This window comes from Oenanthe melanoleuca, chromosome Z (genome assembly GCF_029582105.1).
Source record: "Oenanthe melanoleuca isolate GR-GAL-2019-014 chromosome Z, OMel1.0, whole genome shotgun sequence".
NCBI classification, from domain to species: domain Eukaryota; kingdom Metazoa; phylum Chordata; class Aves; order Passeriformes; family Muscicapidae; genus Oenanthe; species Oenanthe melanoleuca.
The window spans coordinates 57,635,066-57,657,456 of NC_079362.1; the positions used below are offsets into that span (position 1 = coordinate 57,635,066).

General features: G+C 39.2%; 1 protein-coding gene across 1 annotated transcript; it reads left to right on the forward strand.

Moving 5' to 3' along the window:
- Nucleotides 1-2,770: 2,770 nt before the first annotated feature.
- DEPDC1B (DEP domain containing 1B) lies at nucleotides 2,771-21,282 on the forward strand. Its single transcript, XM_056513776.1, has 11 exons — nucleotides 2,771-2,853; nucleotides 3,295-3,560; nucleotides 7,416-7,551; nucleotides 9,744-9,871; nucleotides 12,596-12,726; nucleotides 13,610-13,657; nucleotides 14,115-14,255; nucleotides 17,381-17,547; nucleotides 19,011-19,187; nucleotides 19,856-20,041; nucleotides 20,355-21,282. The coding sequence occupies exons 1-11, from the start codon at nucleotides 2,806-2,808 to the stop codon at nucleotides 20,514-20,516; spliced, it is 1,590 nt and encodes a 529-aa protein (XP_056369751.1). The 5' UTR covers nucleotides 2,771-2,805; the 3' UTR covers nucleotides 20,517-21,282.
- Nucleotides 21,283-22,391: the final 1,109 nt, after the last annotated feature.

Consider the following 22,391-nt stretch of genomic DNA (forward strand, 5'->3'; position numbering starts at 1 on the left):
CTGATCTGGGACCACATCTCTTTTTGGTGGGAAATGCAGTCCATTATTGACTCAAAGTCTCAAGTCCAGCCAGGTCTTCTGGCTTGTATGTATGCCCCTCATAGGACAGAGACCTATTGCTGTTTTTTCAAATAGCAGGGAAGCATTTGCCAGTTGTATATGTTATCTTTATATAGATTTATTTATTACATAAGTACTGATGAGGGAAGTAGCAAAATTTGATTTTTTTTGGGCCTTCTTGGGCCTGCGCATTCAAATGTGTTTCAGAAATGTAGGGCTTCTGAGGGAAAGGCTGTAATAGCTAGTCTGTAGTAAAAGCTGGGTAATAGTATCCTCTGCTTCTTGTGCAAGGAAGTGGGCATTACTCTGTAGCCTTGCAGATGATTTCTGTGCTGATAGGGGAAGTCCTAGTTCTGGTCTCTAATTTTGCAATCATACCTCCTTCCCTGCCCCATAAATATGGATGGAAGAATGCATCCTGCATCTGGGTGTGAAGGGACAGGTACTTGCTTGTTGGTTAGATCTGCAACTGATTTTTCAAACTCACTTGGTCTTAAATAGGAACTAAGACTATGCACAGTCAAAAGTAAGGAGTGCTGCATGTGGACAGGTGCTGAACAGAAAGGAGACAGGAAAACTTCCAATTCCAGCAGTCGTACACTAGCCAAAGGCTTCCACAGTCAGTTGTTTGAGATTAAAAACTAATAAGCAGGAGCAGAAACTGGAGATGCTAATCATACCGTGGGCTGTCAGCAAGTGCCATGTCAGATTCCCGCTGCATAGTATCTTGTACAGTGGTTTAGTCTTCTGTGAGTTATAAAGCATTTGGAGAAAGAGAATACAGTGTTTCACAGTGAGTTGTATGGATGCAGCCTCAGAGGATGCATGTAGTATAACTGTGTGAATGACATCAGCTCAAAACAAATCTTGTCCTAAACACAACATAAGGATTTTACAATTTTTATCTCAACCAAAAAACTGTATCTCACATGCTTAAGTGTGTACTTTTGCTTTAGGCTAGAAAGAGGAGTCCACAATCAGCTTAAGTCATCCATGTTATGGTGAATGTTGACTGACAGTGAGGGGAACGGGGCTAAAATTTTGTTTTCCTTAAACCTGGTGGCAAAGAAACACTGTTACACTGTTGTTACCAGCCACTCCTCTCCTGTAAGAGTCCTAAAAATTGGCAGTTAGCTCCTCTGTAATAGATATCACAGGAGTTTCAGTTGCATCCCTGCCTGTGCAGGATAGGTGACCTGGTTAACAAAATCTCCAGTCTTGAAATGGAGGTTTCCTATTTACTTTCCAAATCAGCCTTTCTTTAAACTGCTCATTAAAAGCTAACATACAACAACTCAATGAGTTCTGTGGCAGCAGCATCAACCCCTGTCTTCTGTAGGAATAATATCAAATGCAATTGCAAGTAATTATCATCCCACACACTACCCGAATTCAAAACAAAATTCTTTAACAAAAAAAAAATCGATTGGAAACAATTTAAAAACATTTAAAATTGAGGGTTTGGATGTTTTTTTTTTTTTTTAGTTTGATGTTTTGTTTTGTTTGTTTACTTAATGCCAAGGCTGTGTTCTCTTTACTGGGGCAGCAATTCACTGGTCATGCTTTAAGTTGTTGCCACGCACAGAATGGTCAAACGGCCACATTGTGGGGACTACAGCAGGTCACTTGGTCCAACCTACTGCTCAAGCAGGGCCATCCCAGAGCACATGGCACAGGATTGAGTCCAGATGGTTCTGGAATATCTCCATGAGGGAGGCTTCAGAACGTCTCTGGGAAATCTGTTCTAGTGCACAGTACCCATAAGCAATATTCCTCCTCGTGTTCCTGGGGAAGTTGCAGTGCATCAGGTGTCTGCCCGTTGTCTCTCGTCCTGCTGCCCGGCACCACCAGGAAGAGCCAGCACGCTCCCGTGGGACACCGGCCCACACGGTCCCCCGGGGCCTGCGGGCTGTGGCACCGCCACCCACAGCTCCCCCCACAGTGTCATCCACAGGGCTCCTCACAGTGTCATCCACAGGGCACCTCACAGTGTCACCCACAGGGCTCCTCACAGCGTCACCCACAGCTCCCTCCACAGTGTCACCCACAGGGCTCCTCACAGCGTCACCCACAGCTCCCTCCACAGTGTCATCCACAGAGCTCCTCACAGTGTCATCCACAGGGCTCCTCACAGTGTCATCCACAGAGCTCCTCACAGCGTCACCCACAGCTCCCTCCACAGTGTCATCCACAGGGCTCCTCACAGTGTCATCCACAGGGTACCTCACAGTGTCACCCACAGCTCCCTCCACAGTGTCATCCACAGGGCTCCTCACAGTGTCATCCACAGGGTACCTCACAGTGTCATCCACAGGGCTCCTCACAGTGTCATCCACAGGGCACCTCACAGTGTCATCCACAGAGCTCCTCACAGCGTCACCCACAGCTCCCTCCACAGTGTCATCCACAGAGCTCCTCACAGCGTCACCCACAGCTCCCTCCACAGTGTCATCCACAGGGCTCCTCACAGCGTCACCCACAGCTCCCTCCACAGGGCACCTCACAGTGTCACCCACAGTGTCACCCACAGTGTCACCCACAGTGTCACCCACAGTGTCACCCACAGTGTCACCCACAGCGCCCCCCGCGCGCTCGGCTCCCGACCCTCACCTCAGCGCTGCCGCATCGTCCCCGCCAATCAAGGACGGCGCGGGCCCGTCACGTGCGGCGCCCGCCGCCCAATGGGCGAAGGCGGCGGCGCCCGGCCGGATTCAAACGCGGCGCGGAGCCGGCGCGGCCGCGCCCATGGAGCCGCGGCTGGTGGGGCCCGGGCCGTACCGCGCCACCCGCTTGGTGAGTGCCCCCGCCGCCATCCCCGACACCGCCGCAGCCCCCGCCTCGGGCCCCGGCGGCCACTCGCTCTCGGGCCTCCTGGTACCGGCCGGTGCTCCCAGGCCGCGTCTCTGCGGGGCGGGGCTCCCGGGGCTGGTGCGGGGCAGAGGCCGGCCGGGCTGAGCGGCAGGTTCAGCCTTTTGTTCCGGTAAAACCTAGAGGAGGCTAGAGTCGTATCGGTAGATCCGCAGGTAGTATGGGGCTCTAAATATCTGAACCTCCTAAACCTGGATGTTTGTTCTCGGGTCTCGACGGTTTAAATCCTAGGCTTAGGCTTCGATGTTCTTGTGGGCGCAGATGGTCAGAAAAGTGTGTAGTTCAGCTTGCACAGCTGACTGCGTTCTGGCGGCAGGAAAACCTGGGAGAAGAGCTCTTGTAACGATTGGCTTTGTTCTTCCCCAGTGGAACGAGATAATCGAGCTCTTCCGAGCTGGGATGCCCTTACGGAAGCATCGCTGTCGTTTCAAGAGCTACGAGCGTTGCTTCAAAGCCTCGGAGGCAGTGGACTGTTTGCATGAGCTACTTGGCTCTAACCAAAACTTTGGCCCAGAAGTGACTCGCCATCAAACGGTTAAGCTGCTAAAAAAATTCCTGAAAAATCATGTTATCGAAGATATTAAAGGAAGGTGGGGCAAAGAGGACTTTGAAGACGATGGCCATTTATATCGGTAAGCTTGTATATGGTGACAGAAAGTTTTTGGTTTTTTGGAAACAGGGTATAATAACTCTTGCTCATGTCTCACAAGTGCTTTTGTAGAATGCCTCTGAAAAGGGGTTAACGTGTTTTCCTTTTAAAGACTTTGATTTACTTAGTAACCGGTAACTGCCATGATTTAATGTTTGCCTTCAGTTTTCTTGTCTGTTTTGAAATATTCTTGAAGGTCACTTCTGTTCAGTTACATTCTTTGAATATCAACAAAAGCTTTTGCAGCTTTCACAAGGTATTCTAGTTGCTGATGGCAGACATCAGGTTTGTTGCTGCTGGGAGAGTACATACTAAGATACACAGGTGGAAGTGAGGATGCCATTGGTCATCCAGCTCCAATTGTCCTCCTTCACCCCAACCCCCTGACTAATTTGGTTGCTGTCTCCGCTTCTTCTGAGAGAAGAGAAGAGAAAGGGCTTCTGAATCGAATATTTATGATGTGACCTTTTTTTCTGCTCCTTGGACAAAGGGCAAAGCTTTATTTGCTTATTCTCAAGGACGGTTGCTTACTTATCCCTGCTGAGCATCTCAACTGATGGCTTGTTAACAGAGGAGAAGAAATTTCTTTGTAATAAAAGCTTAGCATTAGTGGACTGGATTCTTTGACCTCTTGTGACCTCAGTTAGGGTTTAGGTGGACAGAAGTTGCAGGTTCTGAATTCGTATCATCTTGTAATGTCCTGTTTGGTGCAGAAGGATTTTAAAGATGACCATTACTTCAAGTATGGATTTGTAACTTCTATCATGGTGAGCCTTCTTTTGAGGGAATGGGAGTTCTTGTTATGCAAAACATTAGGGAAAATAGGTTAGCAATACATTTATGCTTATAATTATTATAGCTATTATTACATACTCAAGTTTTACATATTAATTTCAAGGTAATGACTTCTTAATATTCTCTTTGGGGAATGGATAGTACTGAATTCCCATTTCATATGTATTAAGTCAATTTTTTATTTTGCTCTGTTGATCTTCAGTTTTTTATTTCTGGGGCTTAATTCTTGTTAAAAGTTTAATATGGGATTAACTGCAGGTGTTATGCTATATTTCTTTGGTTTGGTTTTGCCTTGTTTGTGTGGCTGTAGGGTTTTTTGTTTATTTTGCATAAGCATGAGTATATGTTCAAATTATTTTGTTCTTTTATTTGTTTGTATTTTCAGTCATGACTTTACTGAGCTGCAGTTTGTGGAAGTTGACTGGGTGAAATATTTCTGTTCATTTAATTTTCCACGTGCTCTGCCTACTGATCTGCTATTGGACAACAGATCTCTTTCATTATATATTCTGTTGTGATGTTCTTTCTGCCCCTCCCACTGAAAAAATAACTAAGTTACTAATTGAACTTTTTCAGTTAAACATGCATACCTTTCATGCATCTTGAACTGCAGTCAGCTTTTCCTCATTGGGCTTGGTGCATAAATAAGCTATATACATTACTCGCAGCTTTAAGTATCAAACCATGCTTCTCTCCTATAAAGTAGCTAAACAATGTTTTTCCAGCCTATTTTAGTCATGTATTCAATGTCCTGGCAGCTCCCTCTGGTGGACTTTCCTAATGCTAGTTGTAAAATACGTTTTATTTTCTCCTCGCAGTTCTAATGGAGGTAGTGGTATTAGTCAATTCTACTGACAGTGCTTACTTTGGAGATACTTAAATGCTTCAAACCTTCTGTATAAATTTATGTGTTAGCATGCTGTAGCTGCACACTCTGGTACACAGTTGTCATTCATTAACCTCACGTGTAAGTGTAGTTGTCTTGATCGTCCACAGAGTATGCAAAAGAAATATTGCCAAAAGTTGGGTTGTGTGAGAATATATGGCAATTATTAAATGTGAATATAAGATCTAATGTGACTTCTAAAAATAGCAAAGACTTATCAATGTGTCTTGACCTACTGGCTCAGTTGAGTCTACAATAATGGATGAGAAGTTAGTTACTGTTTTGGAAGCTATTGGGCTTTACACATTTTTTTTTTTTTCATCCCAACCATTCTATTACGAGCAAAAGGGTTAGCACTCCTGCAGTGATAGCAATCTTTTGGGAATTCAGCAGCAGTACTTGTCAGGAACTCACCAGGAACATCACTGTTGGTTGATCTTGTTCTGTTTCCTTTGTTCTGGACACAAACAGGTATCTCTTGTTCCTCTTTTTACAAAAAACTAGTGTTGCTGCCTATAACCAGTTCTGATCTTGATGTGTCAGCCTTGGTGTGCTCCTCAGTCCTTCACTTTGAGTGCCATTAGTCCTTCTCCATCTAGAACTTGCTGTAATGCTACCTGAGAAAGGGGAATGCTCCTCCTTTTTCTGCCTGTAAGAACTTATTCTTTTACTGATTGGTTGCTAATCACAACAACAAATGACACAAAGATAAAAATTGTGAAGAACTGAAGAAGAAACAGGAAACTACTGAGACTAGTGTAAGGGAAAAGAAAAAGGCTGCAGATATGTGGGTATGTTTTATTTTAAAATTAAACTCTTAAGAAATAATGAACATCTGAAAAATGGTTGAGAACACTCAACAGCTGAACATCGGCTATCTAGTCTGACTCACCTTTAAAAACAGAGTAAATCTTGCAGGATTAGAGTGAGATGCTTGCTGCTGGTTCTGAGGGTTTGTCTGACAGAAGTGCTATCTCTGTGTTGTGGATGTGCTGTTGAACAGCACTGTGGAATGTGCTCAGTGTATGTGGTCAAAAGAATCAGTGTGTTTAACCATTCAGTGTAACAGTACTGGACTAACCAAACTGCAGTACAAAATTAATTTAAAAACTTATTAAATGTTTGAAGTGCCTGTATAGGATGGAGTGACATTTTGGAGAAACTTGAGCATTTCTCAAGTGTTTTTTCTGGTAGAATACATATGCATGCTATTCAGCAGTGCACAAGCTCTTTGTTGCAAAGTCATGGAGATATCTGTCTTTTACATTCAGATTTAAAAGAGTGAGTGAGGCTTAATCAGTTTCTTAACGCATCAGGAATATCAGCATCTAAAACCTGGAAGTTAAAGTAGACAAGATTGGATCTGGGCTAGTCTCAAAAGGTGTTGCCATCTAACTAATTTGTCTTTCTGATATGCTGTCATTAGTTCCTTTGTACATGCTCTGACCTAACCTTAGGAATAATTTAGTGCTGGTCAAGCTGGATAGATTGTTTTCCTTCTTTTCTACAAGGGCTGGTTTAGGGCTTCTGCTAATTTCTTCAAGGCACTTCTTGAAATGCCTTAAGAAGCCAAATAGTTACTGCAAAACCAACTGAAAAGACTCCAGAAAAGAACTGCAAGATATGATCTTCGCACAGAAAGCATGTAAACGCAGAAGAAACTGGTAATGTGGGCAAAACTTTTATGTGGACACTTGCATGCACTCTAACTAAATCCGAGTGTTAGTCATGCAACTTAGGTATTTAGCTTTGCTTTAGGAAATGCATGCTAACAAAGCACTTGACACGGGGGAAAACAGACCCACAGCTTTTACAGCAGAATCAACATCTTCTAGTGAAGACCTATGTTGTTGTCTATGTAAAGACAGCTAGTGCTATATGAGATGCACTGGGATATCAGACATTCACCCCAGGCTCAGCTATGTCATGGGAGGTACAAAGGACCTGAAAGGACCTAAACTGTTCTGGAGCAGCTGCTGGAGGGCAAACAAGACACTCCACAATGTTTTACATATCACGTAACACCAGTTTAAGTTGGGCTATGAATGTCCAAAGCATTTGCTGTATTTTTGCATGTGAAGGCTGACTACAGTTTTGCATTGGTAAATAGGGATTAGGTTGGCATTCAGAGACTTTAAAAATGTTCTCTAATTGTAGATTTCCTCCTTCCTCACCACTGAAGTCATATCCAAAGAAACCTTCATGTGGAAAGGAAGTAATTAAATTTCCAGACTGGAATGAACCGAAGGCTGGCCCTTCTCAAGAGCACATCCCAGTGAAATCCGTCACAATGGTAAGGCACCCAGTTTTATTTCCCCTAGCAAACAAAGTGGGAAAGCAAAACTGAACTGATGACCTCTACACTGTGTCACAAAATGCTTGCTTATAAAATTAAATGCAAAATACTTTTATTTTAAACTTTTGTGAAGTTTTTCTTACCATTTGCTGGAGAAGTAAGCTTGTTTTGGAGAAGTAAGAAGTCCTTTGTGCTACACATTGCAATGTCCTAAGCAATTTGAGTGTATTTTCCTATATTTTATTCCAGTTTGCTCTAATTCCAGTAGGGCATTTATTATATTACAAGACAAAATAGTCACACTGTAACTCTCATTTGGATGCTTCATGTATATGCAGTATTATAACATTTCTAGCTGCTATAAGGCTGTTACTGACTCAATTTCCTTTTTCATTAGGAATGTGTTTTGGGTAAGAAGTGGTCCTGATTTTTCAGGTCTTTTGTAAGCTTGGATAATCATCCTACCTCATGCTTATCTGGATTGATCCAGCTTTTTGTAATGTTGTTAAAAAAATTGGCTTTTATTAGTAACCCAAAATTGTATCAGCTCTGTCCACCTGGATATAGTAAAAGTCTAGGCTTCTGGAGCTATATATATTCTAAGCTCTTCGTTCAGTGTATGTTATATGTGTGTGTTCTAATAATTTGTGAATTCAGGATTTCTTTGATTTTAGCCTTTTTATTACTGTCCTTCAGAGCATGACTCTGGCCTTAGGTTTCTTGATGAATCTCAGTCTATTTGGAAAAACAGCTCCTACCATTTTGCTGGACTTCTAAATGTTCTGAATGAATGGTTATTCCATATTTACAGTCCAATTGTGTGCAAATCAAGTGCACTCTTCATGTACAACAAGCTTCTAAAAAGGAAAAACGTGGTCCTTAGAACTTCAATAGTAGGTGGAAGATTAAGATAGAAGAAAAGATGGTGCCAAAGACAAGTAAATAGAATAGAGTATTTTAGTTAGTGAGCAAATATCTGTTGGAGGTGTAGTGTGTTACAGCCTCCAAGTGTGCTCTAAATTTCCATCCAAGCATCCTAGCCTGATAAGAATAAGCAAAAGTCTGCCTTTGTATGCAACAGCATAGAGTTTGGCACAGCTCAAAATCTCTTCCATTGGCAGTTTGGATTAATGCAGTGGACTGTAAGTGAGGCAAAGATACAAGTTTATTTCTGCTGCCTCTTTTATAATTAGGTCTAGCTTCCACTGGAATGCTCAAGTAGACAGCTGAAAATGATGGTACCTTGAACAGCTTCAGCATCAATCTGAGCACTTAGTGGCTGTGTGTAGATTGAAGAACAAGGATCTGTGTCATGAAATAGTGATGTGGAAGACCAGACCCTTAATTTCAGAGGGTTCTATTTGCTTTCAACTAGCTCTAGTCTAGTCTGCCATGGAATGAAAGACAATTAGTGCTTGGAATATTTAAGTGCATTCCTGGAGTGCGTTTTGTGGTTTGGTTGTGATTACAAAGAATACTTGTAATGTGCTTTAGTACTGGTCTGTAGTGTAAATCAAAGAACTGGCATGATTAGGAGTTTTGCCTTGAAAAGGATGCTGCTGATACAAGCTGCAAAGTATATCCACCCATTGATACCTCAATGACAATCTTCAAGAATCAAGCTTGCACATGAAGGTTGCATAAAGGATAGTGGTCTCCTGCATTCTCAGCTTTACATTACACTGTTATAATGGTGGACTCCATCTGATGGGTGCCTTCAGTGTAGCGATTTGCTCTTACTTCCTTTATGTATTGAACCTTTTATTGAACTTAATGTTTCATTATTTTCAGTATATACTGAACAAGGATTAATTTTTTCAAATTCTTTGGTATCTCATAATTCTCCAATAACTTTTCCATAAACTGATGTTTAATCTTAAAATGATACATGAACTGATTTTAATCACAGGTAGGAGCTGAACATAGGATTGAAGGCCATTGACTCTTGAACTTTAATGGTTATTCTGACACACATAATTTTTCAGCATAATTTTTCACCAAGTTATGGAATTGAGAAAAGATGTGTGTGCAAGATTGAGAAAATGTTTAATTTCTCTGAAGTACTTACTTGCATCCTGAAGATTTCATTGGAATTTAGGAACACTTGCAATTCTATATTATAAATATTTTATACTGTTTAACACTTGAAAAATCACCAGTTAATGAGAAGAGTTTTTTTCTGATTTCAGAACTCTGAGATGTGGTACAAGCGACACAGCATAGCTATCGGGGAAGTACCAGCATGCAAACTTGTGTTCCGCAGAGAGCTAACACAAACAAATATAGAAGAGATATGGAAATCCATGACTTTATCACGGTGAGTATACTTATGAGTCATTTGCTGTTATAGTAAAACTGTGTAGTAAGTAATAGTCTTGTCTGTCTTCCGTAGTAACACTTGTAATTTCACCCACTTGCTTTTCATAGCTGCCTGCAAAGCCATGGTGTCTAGACTAACTCAACCATTTGTTATTTGGCTAACAAATTCAGCAAATAAAGCCTGCAAAAAAACTTTACTGTGCTTAGTACCTTTTAACTTTTGACTTTGCTTTTATGCACGTCTTTGTTGTGTGGGTTTTGTCTTGTTTAATCATTTTTTTTCTGTCTCTTTTTCTTGTTGCTAGGAAATAAAAAGCGCTTGCGTAGAAGTGCTATGAAACCTTTCAAAGGCATGTACAATACTTTGTATGAGATAAATTGAGTAGCTAATTGAGTGCTGAAGCTTTGAGATTCATATATTCTTTACTATATTCAAAAGGAACATCTTATGCAAAGTTAAAGTGATTGCTTTGGACTATTTCTGCAGAGGAAAAAAAATAATACACATTAGCTGATATTACAGTATAGTTGAGGTCTTACTAATGACCACTTCAGTGGAAACCTAGCACATTATCTGCATGAAACACACTCAGCACTGAGGTGAGCAGTTTTGGTGACAGCATGATGGGCAGCAGAGGGCTTTAGTGCATGTGTACTCCTGGGTTTCCTGAACCAAGGAAACTTCAGGGGAATGGAGAGACCCATGGTAGCAGCTGACAAAACCTGGTCAAGTAAGGGCCAGTGGTGGCCAAGCCTCTCCTTCACATAAAACCCCCTATAGAGCTTCTAGCAACCAAAAGACCTGAGTGGGCAAACAGGATTGGCACAGCAGATTGTGTGGAAGGATGCTGGAAACCCTGACAGCTTGATCAGGGAGCAATAGCATTCACCTGACAGGAAGTTCTGGCCTCTTAAAGTTTGATAATTGACACCGAGATTCCTACAGCTCTTGGAAGACTATGTGGGGAGACTCACAGCTGACCCTGAATTTGTTTGAAACTTTCTGCTCTAGCTGGATGTGCTTAGATCTATGAAGCCCAATGAGATTAATCCCAGGGTACTGAAAGAACTGGAGATGACGTTTTTGCAGAATCTCTCTCCATTTTTTTTTTTTCATTTATCTTGGGAATCTGGAGAGGCCCCTGTTGTCTGGAAGCTGGTAAATATTTTCTCAATTTTTAGAAAGCAAAGAGAAAAGACCCTGGTAATTACAGACCTGCCAGTATGACTTCAGTGCCTGTAAAATTACGGAAAAGGTCGTTCTGGGAGTTAATATAAAAATATTTGAGAGACAGACAATCATTGGTCATAGCCAGCACAGTTCAGAAGGAGAAAATACTGCATAATCAATTAAATTTTCTTTTATTACAAGGTCACCCACCTAGTTAACCAAGGGAAGCCAGTTGATGTGGTTGTTTCGCATTTAAGCAAAGCTTTATACTTTGCTTAAACTTAAAGCTAAATACTGCCTCTCACAATCTCCTCCTAGGTAAACTGTCCAACATGCAGCTTGATAAGTCCATAATATTGTTGGGAGAGCAGCCGGCTCAGGTCAGGCACAAGGGATTGTAGTAAATGTGGTTTTCTCTGGTGAGCAGTCATCAGTGGGGCTCTTCAGGGCTCCATTCTAGGGCCAGTGGTCTTTCATGTTTTTATAAATGATATGGATGTAGGAATCAAATGTACATTGTTTGTCCATGATACTCGGTTAGAAGGAACTTTGGACTCCTTCAAGGGTAGACAGGGCCTGCAGTGACATCTGGATAGAGCCAAGAGCTGTAGAGTCACCAAAAGTTTTGAGAGAGCTGAGGGGTGACCTCATTGAAGCCTACAGCTTCCAGAGAGGCAGTGGGGGGAGATGTGGAAGATCTCTGGTGACCAGCAATAGGACAGAAGGCTGTGGAATCAAGTGGTGCCTGGGGAAGTTCGGACTCCGTTTCTCCATTAGGAAAAGGTTCTTCACTCAGAGGGTGACTGGGCACTGGAACTGCCTCCCTGGGGAAGCAGTCAAGCACCAAGCCTGACAGGGTTCCAGGAGCATGTTGGTAGTGCTTTTAGTTATATGGTACAGTTTTAGGTATTAAAACTACTAAACATTTTCTAGGTATTAAAACAAAACTTTTTTAGGGCTATGAAGGTTGTGAAGAGTCTAGAGGGGGGACACAAGGAGTAGTTGAGATCTCCTGGCTTCTTTAGCTTAGAGAATAAAAGGCTGAGGGAACAATGCAGCGCAATCTGTAATGGGAAGTGGAGGAGAATACACTGGTCTCTTCTCAGTGGTAGCCAGTGACAGTACTGAAGAAACAGCCTGAATTTGTCAGGGGAGGTTTAGGTTGGATATTAGGAAAAGAGTCCTCATCCAGAGGGTGGTTGAGCACTGGAACAGCCTCCCCAGGGACGTGGTCACAGCACAAAGCCTGACAGAGTTCAAGAGGCATTTGGACAATGCTCTCAAGCATGTGGCATAATTTTTGTGATTGTGCTGTGAAGAGGCAGGAGTAGATCTTTGTGGATCCCTTCCAATTTAGGATATTCTATAAATCTAGGCAGTTCTGTGGGGAATATTTGTTGCACTGAATTATCATTATAGCTGTCATCCAACTGGAGATATTCTCTATGAAATGAAGGTCTCTTTTTTTTCCTGAATTGTATCCTAATACTTCATTGTTTGCCTTTTCCAGATTAGATGGTATATGAGCTGTGTGTTTATGTATTTTTGCAGATTACAAAAGGTCTTGGGTTTGGATTCTCTGGATGAAGTTTTAGACACAAAACTTGTGAATTCAAAACATATAGTTCAAAATGTATATAATGTCAATAAGCAAGGCATTGTCACTTTAGAAGACAAATCAAGTGAGTATTTTAGAAATTTTCATTTAATTTTTTTGTATTGTAATCTACTGGGGTTTAAATATTAGTTCTAATCTACGTTAAGCTGTTGCACCTTTATACTTGTGTGACCCCATTTGTAAAAACTAAAGTTCTTACAAAGTAAAATGCTATTGTTCTCCTCTGATATCCAAATAGTAAGAGTCAGAGTTTATTCCATTTTTACTCTCTTAAACATATTCTGGCTTTAGTAGGGTGGAAAAATGAATATAAAACAGCAGCAACTTTTTACCACTTATAAATGTAGGGATATTAATCACTTCAAGGTAACTTTCTCGGCCCTACCCTTTTAACTACCTGGACTGGAGTGTTTACATGAAGAAAAAAAATGTATTAAAAATTGTGAGAGAGCCAAAACGTACATTGAGAGAGTTTTGAGTTTTCAGTCAATGTGTTTTGAAGATTGTACTGTGTTTAAAACTGTGTTTTGCACATCAGGGAAAAAAATAAAGCATCTTTGCTCCTCTGATCTATCACAGTATTATTGCCACTGTGTTTTTCATAAGATTTGTAATTAAATATGATGTTGAAACAGTAAACATTTCACTGTATAGCACTGGGGAAGCTGTATCTAGAACTAGTTTAGTCTAGTAGGTTAAAGATCTGTGATATGACCTGTTTTGCTGATTGAGCTACAAGGGCAAAATGTGTAACCATGAAAGCAGTGGGGGTACTGAAATATAGGTGTAATTCAAGCTAGATCCTACATTAACATACTACCTGCCTCTGGAGTCACTTGATTTACTGCACAGGAGGAGCATGTTAAAGTGTTTTCAGCTTTGCTTTTCTCTAATAGTTGAATATTTTTTTTTTTTCTCCTTTTATTTTCTGTTTCTTTCCTGTGCAGAGGAACTACCTCATTGGATATTATCTGCAATGAAATGTCTAGCAAATTGTAAGTAAATATAAAAGGGGAAAAATATCCCATAAATAACCCAACCCCCAAAAATTAAATTGAACTGACTGTGTCTTCACCACTTTGTTTAATCCCATTTATATTCACTTTCAGTCTTTTTTATGATGATTTTCTAAAAGAAAGTTGGAAAAGACTTGTCAGTGTGTATTCTCCTTCCAGTGCAGCTTATTTAAAAGAATTATATGAAGATTTAACTATTCTATCAATGTTTTTGCTCTGCTATGTATCTTCACTAGACCTATTGGGAATAGATCAGTTCAGTAGCAGATTAATAAAATTTCATTTATTTTAAAGAATAATTTCTTTTTTTTCTTTTTCTCTAATGATCCATTGGGCTGGATTAGAAAGCATTGGTCCACGTGGTGGCTGGAAATCAGTGTTCTCTCTCTTTTTTGCTTCTTTTTGTTTTGATTTTTGTTGATTTTGTTCTTTGTAGGGCCCAGCTGTTCAGATCTGAAGCAGCCTACGTACTTAGGCTTTGAAAGAGATGTCTTCAAAACTATAGTGGACTACTTTGGCCAGATGAAAGAGCCCCTTCTCACATTTCACTTTTTTGATATTTTTGTTAGTGTGTTAGGTAAGTAGTTTGGGATGTAATGAAAAAACTATTCTTTAGAGTTAATTTCCTGGAGTTATTTACCTTACTTAAATACAATCACAGATGAATTTTTCAGGACTTGTCCTTTCCATTCTACAGAGAGAACAGTTTAATATTTAAATTTATTTAATATCACATGCTGGTTTTATTTTTTGTATCTTTTTGATCACATTAGTTCAAAAATCTTTCATTGCTTGTCTTTATAATATTAAAGGCCACTCTTCATTGCTCAGCACCCAACAGATGGATTTTAACAGCTTTTTCTTTTTTACAAATGCTTAAATGTCTTAAAAACTCTCATAAGCTTTTAGAAATTGCTTGACTGAAGTCTAGATTATAAAGGATTAGGGCTTTAAGCACTGTTTTTAACCCTGAAAATACGACATTTGAAAGGAATTGAAATACTTGTTGCTTAAATTTAGAAATCATATTAACTAATGTAGTGCTTTAAACAAGCAATGGTCTATTTATTAACTAGAATTTTTCATGGGTTCACACTATATTAGAATTGACATTTCTGATGCTATAGATGGCTTGCTGAAACACAGTAAATGAGAAAATACTTAATTACATTTTATGTAATCATATTTCAGAAAGAACAATTGAGTTGAAAAGTAAGCCCACTTTGTAGTAGGTCAGATTTTTGGACTTCTTTCTGTGTGACCAACACTGTTCTTAGTAAACTACTGAGACGAGAAAGGAATCCAGAATAACCATAATTTTGTTTCTGGAATTTAGTATTTTTATACGTCCTGATTTGTCAGTCTTGCTTCATACTGAATATAGTTAAATTTCTGACTTATTTTTCTTAGACAACTCCTGTTGATATTTTTAAAACTTATTCTTCTCCTTTCATACTCTGTTTCTGTTTGCTTTTCCATTGTTTTTCACATCTTTCGAGTTTTACTAGTTTAGTTTCACAGTATTTCGTAAAAGTAAAATTAGAAGAAAGACTTCATGCCAGTGTGTATGTGGAAATCAATGAAAATTGTACAATGTTTCAAGAAGTCAAACATCAGTTTTGTCGTCCCTTTAAAAAAAAGTTGAGTGTTGATATGGAATCATTCCTTACTCTTCTAAACATATGCATTAATATGCTTGCTAAATCTTCATCTGAAATTAGAAAAAGCTTTACTATGAAAATGAACTTAAGAGCTTTATCCCTCTTCTTGGAATGCCTTACCTACCTCACACTTCTTTTTCAATAAGAAGCAATTTCCATGTTTTACACCGTGGAGTTGACCAAAATGGTGGATGAGGGGATAGCAGTGGATACTGTTTATGTTGAGAGTTGTAAAGCTTTCCACAGGGTCTTCCTCTGCATCCTTATAGGCAAGCTGAGGAAGCACAGGCTGGATAGGTGGGTAGTGAGGTAAACTCAGAAACTGGTACAGTTGATGGGCTCAGAGGGTTGTGGTCTGTGGCACAAAGGCTGGCTGGATGCAGTCAGTGGGGAGCACCCCAGGGCTGGTAGTGTGGCCAGTAATGATTAACACTTTGTTAATGACTGGGATAATGGCATCATTCTGTCCTAAACAAGGGCACAGTGCCCTAAACAAGCATGCAAATAACTAAAATGGGGAAGAGTAGCTTATGCAACAGGGGCTTGTAGTAGCATCCAGGGTGACCTCAACTGGCTGCAGAAATGGGTAAAAGGACTCTTATAAAGTTCAGAGAAGAGGAAGTGTCAAGTCCTCTCCTAGGGAAGAATAATCCCATGCACCAGTAAATGCTGGGGGTGACTGATTTGAAAGCAGCTTTGCTGAGAAGGACTTGGAAGTGCTGGTGGGCACTAATGTGACCATGAGCCAGCAGTGTGTCCTTGAGGCAGAGAATATCAGCAGCATCTGTAACTGTGTAAAACGCATTGCTGGTAGGTTGAGAGTGACGTTTCCTCAGCACTTGTCAGTGAGTCCAGTGAAGCAAACCGAAAATTATTAAAGTCTTGGAACCTATGTCATGTGGGAAGAGAATGATAACAAGGACTGTTTAGTTTGGAGAGGAGAAGGCTCAGGGAGAATCTAAGTAATCTGTATAAAAGATTGGTATGGAAGGAGTAAAGAAGAAGGAACCAGGCTTCTGTTGGTGATACCCAATGACAGGGCAAGAGTCAATGAGCAGGAACAGAAGCTCAGGAAACCTCAGTTTCATGAAGAATAGCAATTTAATTGGAAGGCGATCAAACAGTGTAAGTACTTGACCAGAGAGGCTGTGGAAGGTCTGTCTTTGGAGCTGTTCAAAACATGAGAGGACATAGTCCTGAGCACCTTCCTGTAGATGAACCTCCCCTGAACATGTGGAGAGGTCTATATAATCTCCTGGGATCTCTTACATCTTCTATAGTCCTGTGGAACAAAAAGTCTCTGTTTTCTTCCTTATTCCTTTTCTAACAGAAATTACAGTTAGATTTCAGTAATGCAGATATTTTGTTTCCTGACTCTTGTTCTGATACTAGTGCTATTTAGGCAAAATTGTAATAGATGCTTCCTTGGCTGAGCCTTATGAACCTAAAATAAGATGGTATTTTGGTGGTTTCCTATAGGTGCCTAAACTACTTTCTACTGTTCCTGTCCATTCTTCAAATATCTCTACTATGATATCTGGAATGTTTCTCAAGAGTCTGTAAGGACAGTTAGGTATAGACTAATGTTTATAGGTGTGAGGCACATGTTGATATTTTTATAGCTGTCACTGGTGCATAAGCACATTTGCTTTCCCTCTGGTTGTTGCCACAAACTTAACATTTTATTTAACATGGTTGCTGTATCTGTGCGTACCATTGAGTTGTGTTTAGTGCTAAGGTAACGAAAGAGCACAGGATGAAACAAAATGTTGTAATTTTTCATGTATTCTAATATCTAGAGTTGTTGGTTATGACTATCAATGTCTTCCAGTGCATGAGAAGAAAATCTTCTAAAAATTTAAACAAGTCCTAGTAGTCTAGTTCTAGTGATATCTTTCTAGTCTCTTTGGGGAGTGGAGTTCTAAGGCAGTCTTGAAGGAGTAAGAAAGGAGTTTTGGGAGTTAGATTTAGAAATTTTATGTTAGATGTTATGGAACTATGTAACTGAGAATGTTTCCCAACCTGATCTCTTATAAACCAGGACTGCTGCAAAAACCTAGCAAGGCTGTGGAAGCTCTTCAGATATCTTGTCTCCTACTGCCACCAGAGAATAGAAAAAGACTACAGCTGTTGGTGAGAATGATGGCAAGAATTAGTCTAAACCAGGATTTGCCACCTCTTTCTGAATCAATGAGGACCAGAACTTTGGTATGTATAAGTATAAGGTAAAAGGCCAGAATAAGCTTTTGGAGCAGCACAGGTTAAAGATTTTTACTGGAGAGTATGAACAAAATACAGTTTGCATGTTAAAGGAACCTGCTTGTCTATCCCAGCTATTTGAGAAGCTTATCTGAATTTGAATAAAGTGGGATTTCATGGTAATTTGTGAGCACGCAAAGAACTTGTTCAGAATTTAGAGGTTTCCTTACCTTTCAAAGTTAAATCACCACTGAGTTCTCTACTGAGTAGAAAAAAAGCACAAACAAATGAAATACTCCCAAAACCATGCAAAATCAACCAAAAAAAAAGCAGATGAGGCCTCTGTTCTTTATCACTGCAATGTGAATGAAAAAGACTACCTGTTTCAGTCATAGCTAGAAACATGGAACTGAATGTTCTGATTTATCTGTTTTCAGCCATTCAAAAAAATTAAAATCCCAGCTGTTTTTTTCACCACACACACAAGTCTCTTAAAGTAACCTCCAGTTTTTGCTAATGCTTCTTCTCTAGGACCTGTAGTGATATATATCACTGTATCACTGCACTGATGCTTACAACACCTTATTAGGCATAACTTAACAGTTCCAATTCCAGCTAGCTAACAACATGTATTTATTTTGGTTAATTTAAAAGTCTTTGAAAATTAAGTGCAATGAAACACTAAGCTGCAGAGCCATTCTGTAAAAATCCTATGGTAGCATGCACAAATCTAAATGTGCTCCACAGCAATTAAGTTTGTAGTGAACTCTGAATAGTATTTGATTAAAATAATTAAATTTTTTACTGCCAAGGTTATAATTTCCTGTAAGTGGTCTTTCTTTAAAAATATTGTTTTAATTGAAGTGTTTTTATAAGTGAATCCTTAAAGTCTGCGTATTTTGTAGTAAGTTTTAATTCAGCAATGTGGTATATGGTACATGACAGAAATCTTTATTTCTTTCTGTGATATTAATGTTACAAGTGACTGGGGCACAAGCGGAAACTCTTGTAACCGAGCTCTTGAGCACAAGACTACACAAAGTTAACTGGACCTGAAACTTGATTTGATGATTTCAGAATAGTTGTATTAAGTTTTCCCTCTGGTGCCTAATTTCTATTAAATTTCTGTGTTATTTAAAAAAAAAAAAAAATCTCTAAATACATATGCCCTTTTTAAATAGCCATGTGGAGTGGCTATTTGACAAAATCTTGAGAATAAAATGTAATTCATCCATTCTATATCTAAAGTCAGGATTGGACTATCTGTATGAGGCAGGAGCAATCTTCAGGGCACTCACAAAACGTGACTGTACATAATATTTTTTTTTTAATATTGAAATGTTTTAAGTATGGTAAATATTGTGATGTTTAAATATTTGGTCTAAAATATCAGTTTTTAAATGTAGCCTGATTCTCTTCTCCTCACTTCCAAAGACAAAAATGCATGATAATTATGTGATTTTTTTTCTCAGATAGTTCAGGTGTTTTCCCGTTGTATTCTCTGCTCAAAGGATGAGATAGACTTGGATGAACTTCTTGCTGCTAAACTAGTATCTTTTCTCATGGATAATTATCAAGAGATCTTAAGTGTTCCTTCTGCTTTAAAGTCTTCCATAGAGGATCATGTTGTACATCTCCAGAGAGTCCAAGTAAGTATCTAGTGAAAAAACCTCTTATGTCTCTCTGTTTCTAGATTGAATTTATCCTTTGTTCTCTGAAGATCAACAGTTCTTAAAAGACTTTGTTCTGCCTCTGTTAGCTCTTGAAGAGCTAATTCATTTCGACTACTGGTATTCAACCATAACTACATGTTTAAATGAAGTTAAACAAGTCTTGAATTTGTTTAGAGACAAGAACAAGAATATATTTTCCTGTTTGTCAGCATTATCTTCCCATGGAATGGACAAACTATGTTTGTGGTGGTGAAGAAGATGGAATGATTATAAAGTGTTTCTATTAATGTTCTGCCTTTTTTTTTCTTTAGAACAATCCTTACTTGCTCAGTTTTTTCATCTTTCTGTTTCCTGATACCTATTTTGTTCTTGTTCAATGATGATTTTTAGTTCTTTTGTCTATATTTTACTGGAAAACTCTAAACTTGTTTCAAGAGCTGAACAGGCTTCCTTTGTGTCATGTTTTTTGTCTTACTGGAACTCACTCAATTAGGGCTGGAGATAATAATTACAGTTTAAGGTCTCTAGTCAGTATTTCCTCTAATGTCTTGGGGTAGTCAATTGATTAAGCCAGTTTATGCAAGTGTTTTGCAGAAAATATAGCTACCTTTTTTTTTTTTTCTTTTTTTTTACTGTATCTTCAGATAAAATATGCTGGGGCTGATAGTGATGCAACACTTCCTACTCCATCATTTTGTCACCAAATCACTACAGGTGAATTTGAATACCAAAGGGCAACTGGCTCTCAAGAACCACTGGCAGCTTTGTTGGAAGAAATTGTAATGAATAAAGAGATATCTGTCAAAGATAAAAAGAAGAAGCTCAAGCAAGTAAGTAAAAATTTATCCACAGTTTCTAATTTCAACTTAAAAAGATTTATCAAGTCTTAGACACATTCTTCTAGAGAAATACTGAAATTGAAAATAGTGGCTACACTTGGGGATTTCAAGATTTATAATAATTTAGAACAACTATGGTGTGATGAATCAACTCAAATCAGAAATATTGCCTAGTTTTATATATAAAGATGTAGAAAGTCCATTAGACAAATAATTTCCCTGTTTCAGAAATGCAATCTTCACTTTAATAGTTTATTGTATGCATTTGAACAAATTCTTAATTTGAATTAATGTACTTTTCTAGTTTCAGAAATCTTACCCTGAAGTGTACAGAGTACGATTTCCTAGCCCTGAAACTGAAGCGATGCTATTTCCTGAAAAAACTAAACAGAAACCACCAATACTGATGTGGGCCTTAAAAAAACCTTTTCAACCGTTTCACAGAACCAGAAGCTTTCGGATGTAAATGGTTTGAAATATATCAGCAAATGAACAGAGAATGTATTGTCAATGGATCACATGCAAAAGGAGCCTGAGCAGCATGTGGTTACTCAAAAAAAACTACTGGGGATACTGCTAAAATTGTAGAAAATGTTGAAAGAAGAGGAGGAAAGTATTGAGGTTATAGTAATGTGAACCGTTATCAGTATTTTTGTAAAGATTTTTTTTTTAAATGTCTGTTACTTTAAACCAAGCAACAAAAAAAAACAGTTACAAAAAAACCTAAACACACAAACCCACCACACACTCAAGGGGATTATCCTATATATGGGTGATAATGTACACTTGCTGTGGTTTGGTTTGACTATCATTTTAAAGTCTAAATGTATTTGTATGTAATGTATTCTTTGTAACTAGTCAACAGCTTTTTTTCCTCCCTGAAAATCAGTGTCTTGCATAAACTAGGCTGTATTAGTACACATATAGTGTGAGGAATTGACTTCCTGTACATGCTTGAGTAAGTATGAAACACTGGATTTTGCTTTGCTTTTTGTGAGAAACTGTAATATTAAAAGTTAATGATACAACCAATTGGCCGTTTGCAAAAGCAGCAGGTTTTGCTTTGTTTGTACCCCTCAGCCAGAGGGGAAGGGGACTGTTTTTGGGTATGTGGTCACAAAACCTCTAACATGCATAAAAGCAGCCTGGGTGCAGAGAGCATGAGCACCCATCACCAGAGGATGGCCACAACAAACCCGCCTTTGTGTAGCAGCAAGCTGGGGTTTGAGACAGATAAGGGAAAACACCTCCAAGAAGCAGATCCTGCAATGTTTTTTATCATGCCAATTTCTTCCCTTATACAACTGGCAGGGGGAGAAAATTCTCTCCCATCCTGAGAGATACAGACACATTCACATCTAGGCCTGAGGGTATTCATCCCTTCTGTTAAGGCAGAACTGGCTCAACTATGCTGGCATAACAAACAGGGGTCTGGTATGACAAACAGGGATCATTTATTGGGACTGCCATCAGAGGACTGTACGTGATCCACATAGTGACAAGAGACATTGTAAAACTCCTCCCTGAGGGGAAATACCTGGGCATTCCCACCTGAAAGTGTTTTAGGGACTTCCTCTACCCCAGATGGATCAAAATTGTAACCTGGACATCTAAATTGCAGCAATCAGGTCTCATAGGGTGGTGATATTTTTCCTCATGACTATCTGCTCTTATCCCTTTATTTTCCTTGTGTATTTTCTCAAGTATAATCATTATACTTTTATTTTGCTATATTTCTGTAGATAACCCAATCTGCTACATACTTTCTTTCCATTTTAACCAAATTATTCTAAAATCAACCTGTTATGTGTGTCTGTCTTATCTATCTATTTATAGAAACCCTACCATTCATTCAGTGTTGTGTCATTCTTGTCTGCCCTGAGGGATCTATTAACAAGAACTTCAGTTAACATGCCTCAGGGGCGAGTTGTAACATTGCTGACCCTAATGTGGCAGATTTATTTTTGAAAACCAATTCTCAATGTTCTGATTTATATGGTGCATTATAGCTTGAGTGAATTTCCTTTGAAATTCCATTAACTTTATGTAATGCTGACCTATTGTAATATGCAATGCAGCCTTTTCCCCCTATTTTCTTACTACATATTGTTGTACAAAGTTGGGTGCTTGACAACAGAATATACTTTATCAGAAAAATTTAAAGCCTTGAGGTTCCTCTAAAAATGGAATTCAAGTATTGAAGTGGCACTGTAGCGTACATGCATTTCTTGATTTGGTTAGTTTTGCATTATGAGATCTAGTGTACCTATAACCTGATTGTGCAAATTACATAGCTCATTCTGAGAGCACTTTTTTATCTGTTAAAGCATTGCCCTTTTCC

Excerpts from the sequence above, each read along its gene's own strand:
- DEPDC1B (XM_056513776.1), top strand. The coding sequence starts at position 2,806 with ATGGAGCCGCGGCTGGTGGGGCCCGGGCCGTACCGCGCCACCCGCTTG. Across the intron at positions 2,854-3,294 it reads CGTACCGCGCCACCCGCTTG|TGGAACGAGATAATCGAGCT; the intron begins GTGAGTGCCCCC and ends GTTCTTCCCCAG. Across the intron at positions 14,256-17,380 it reads TATTTTTGTTAGTGTGTTAG|GACTGCTGCAAAAACCTAGC; the intron begins GTAAGTAGTTTG and ends CTTATAAACCAG.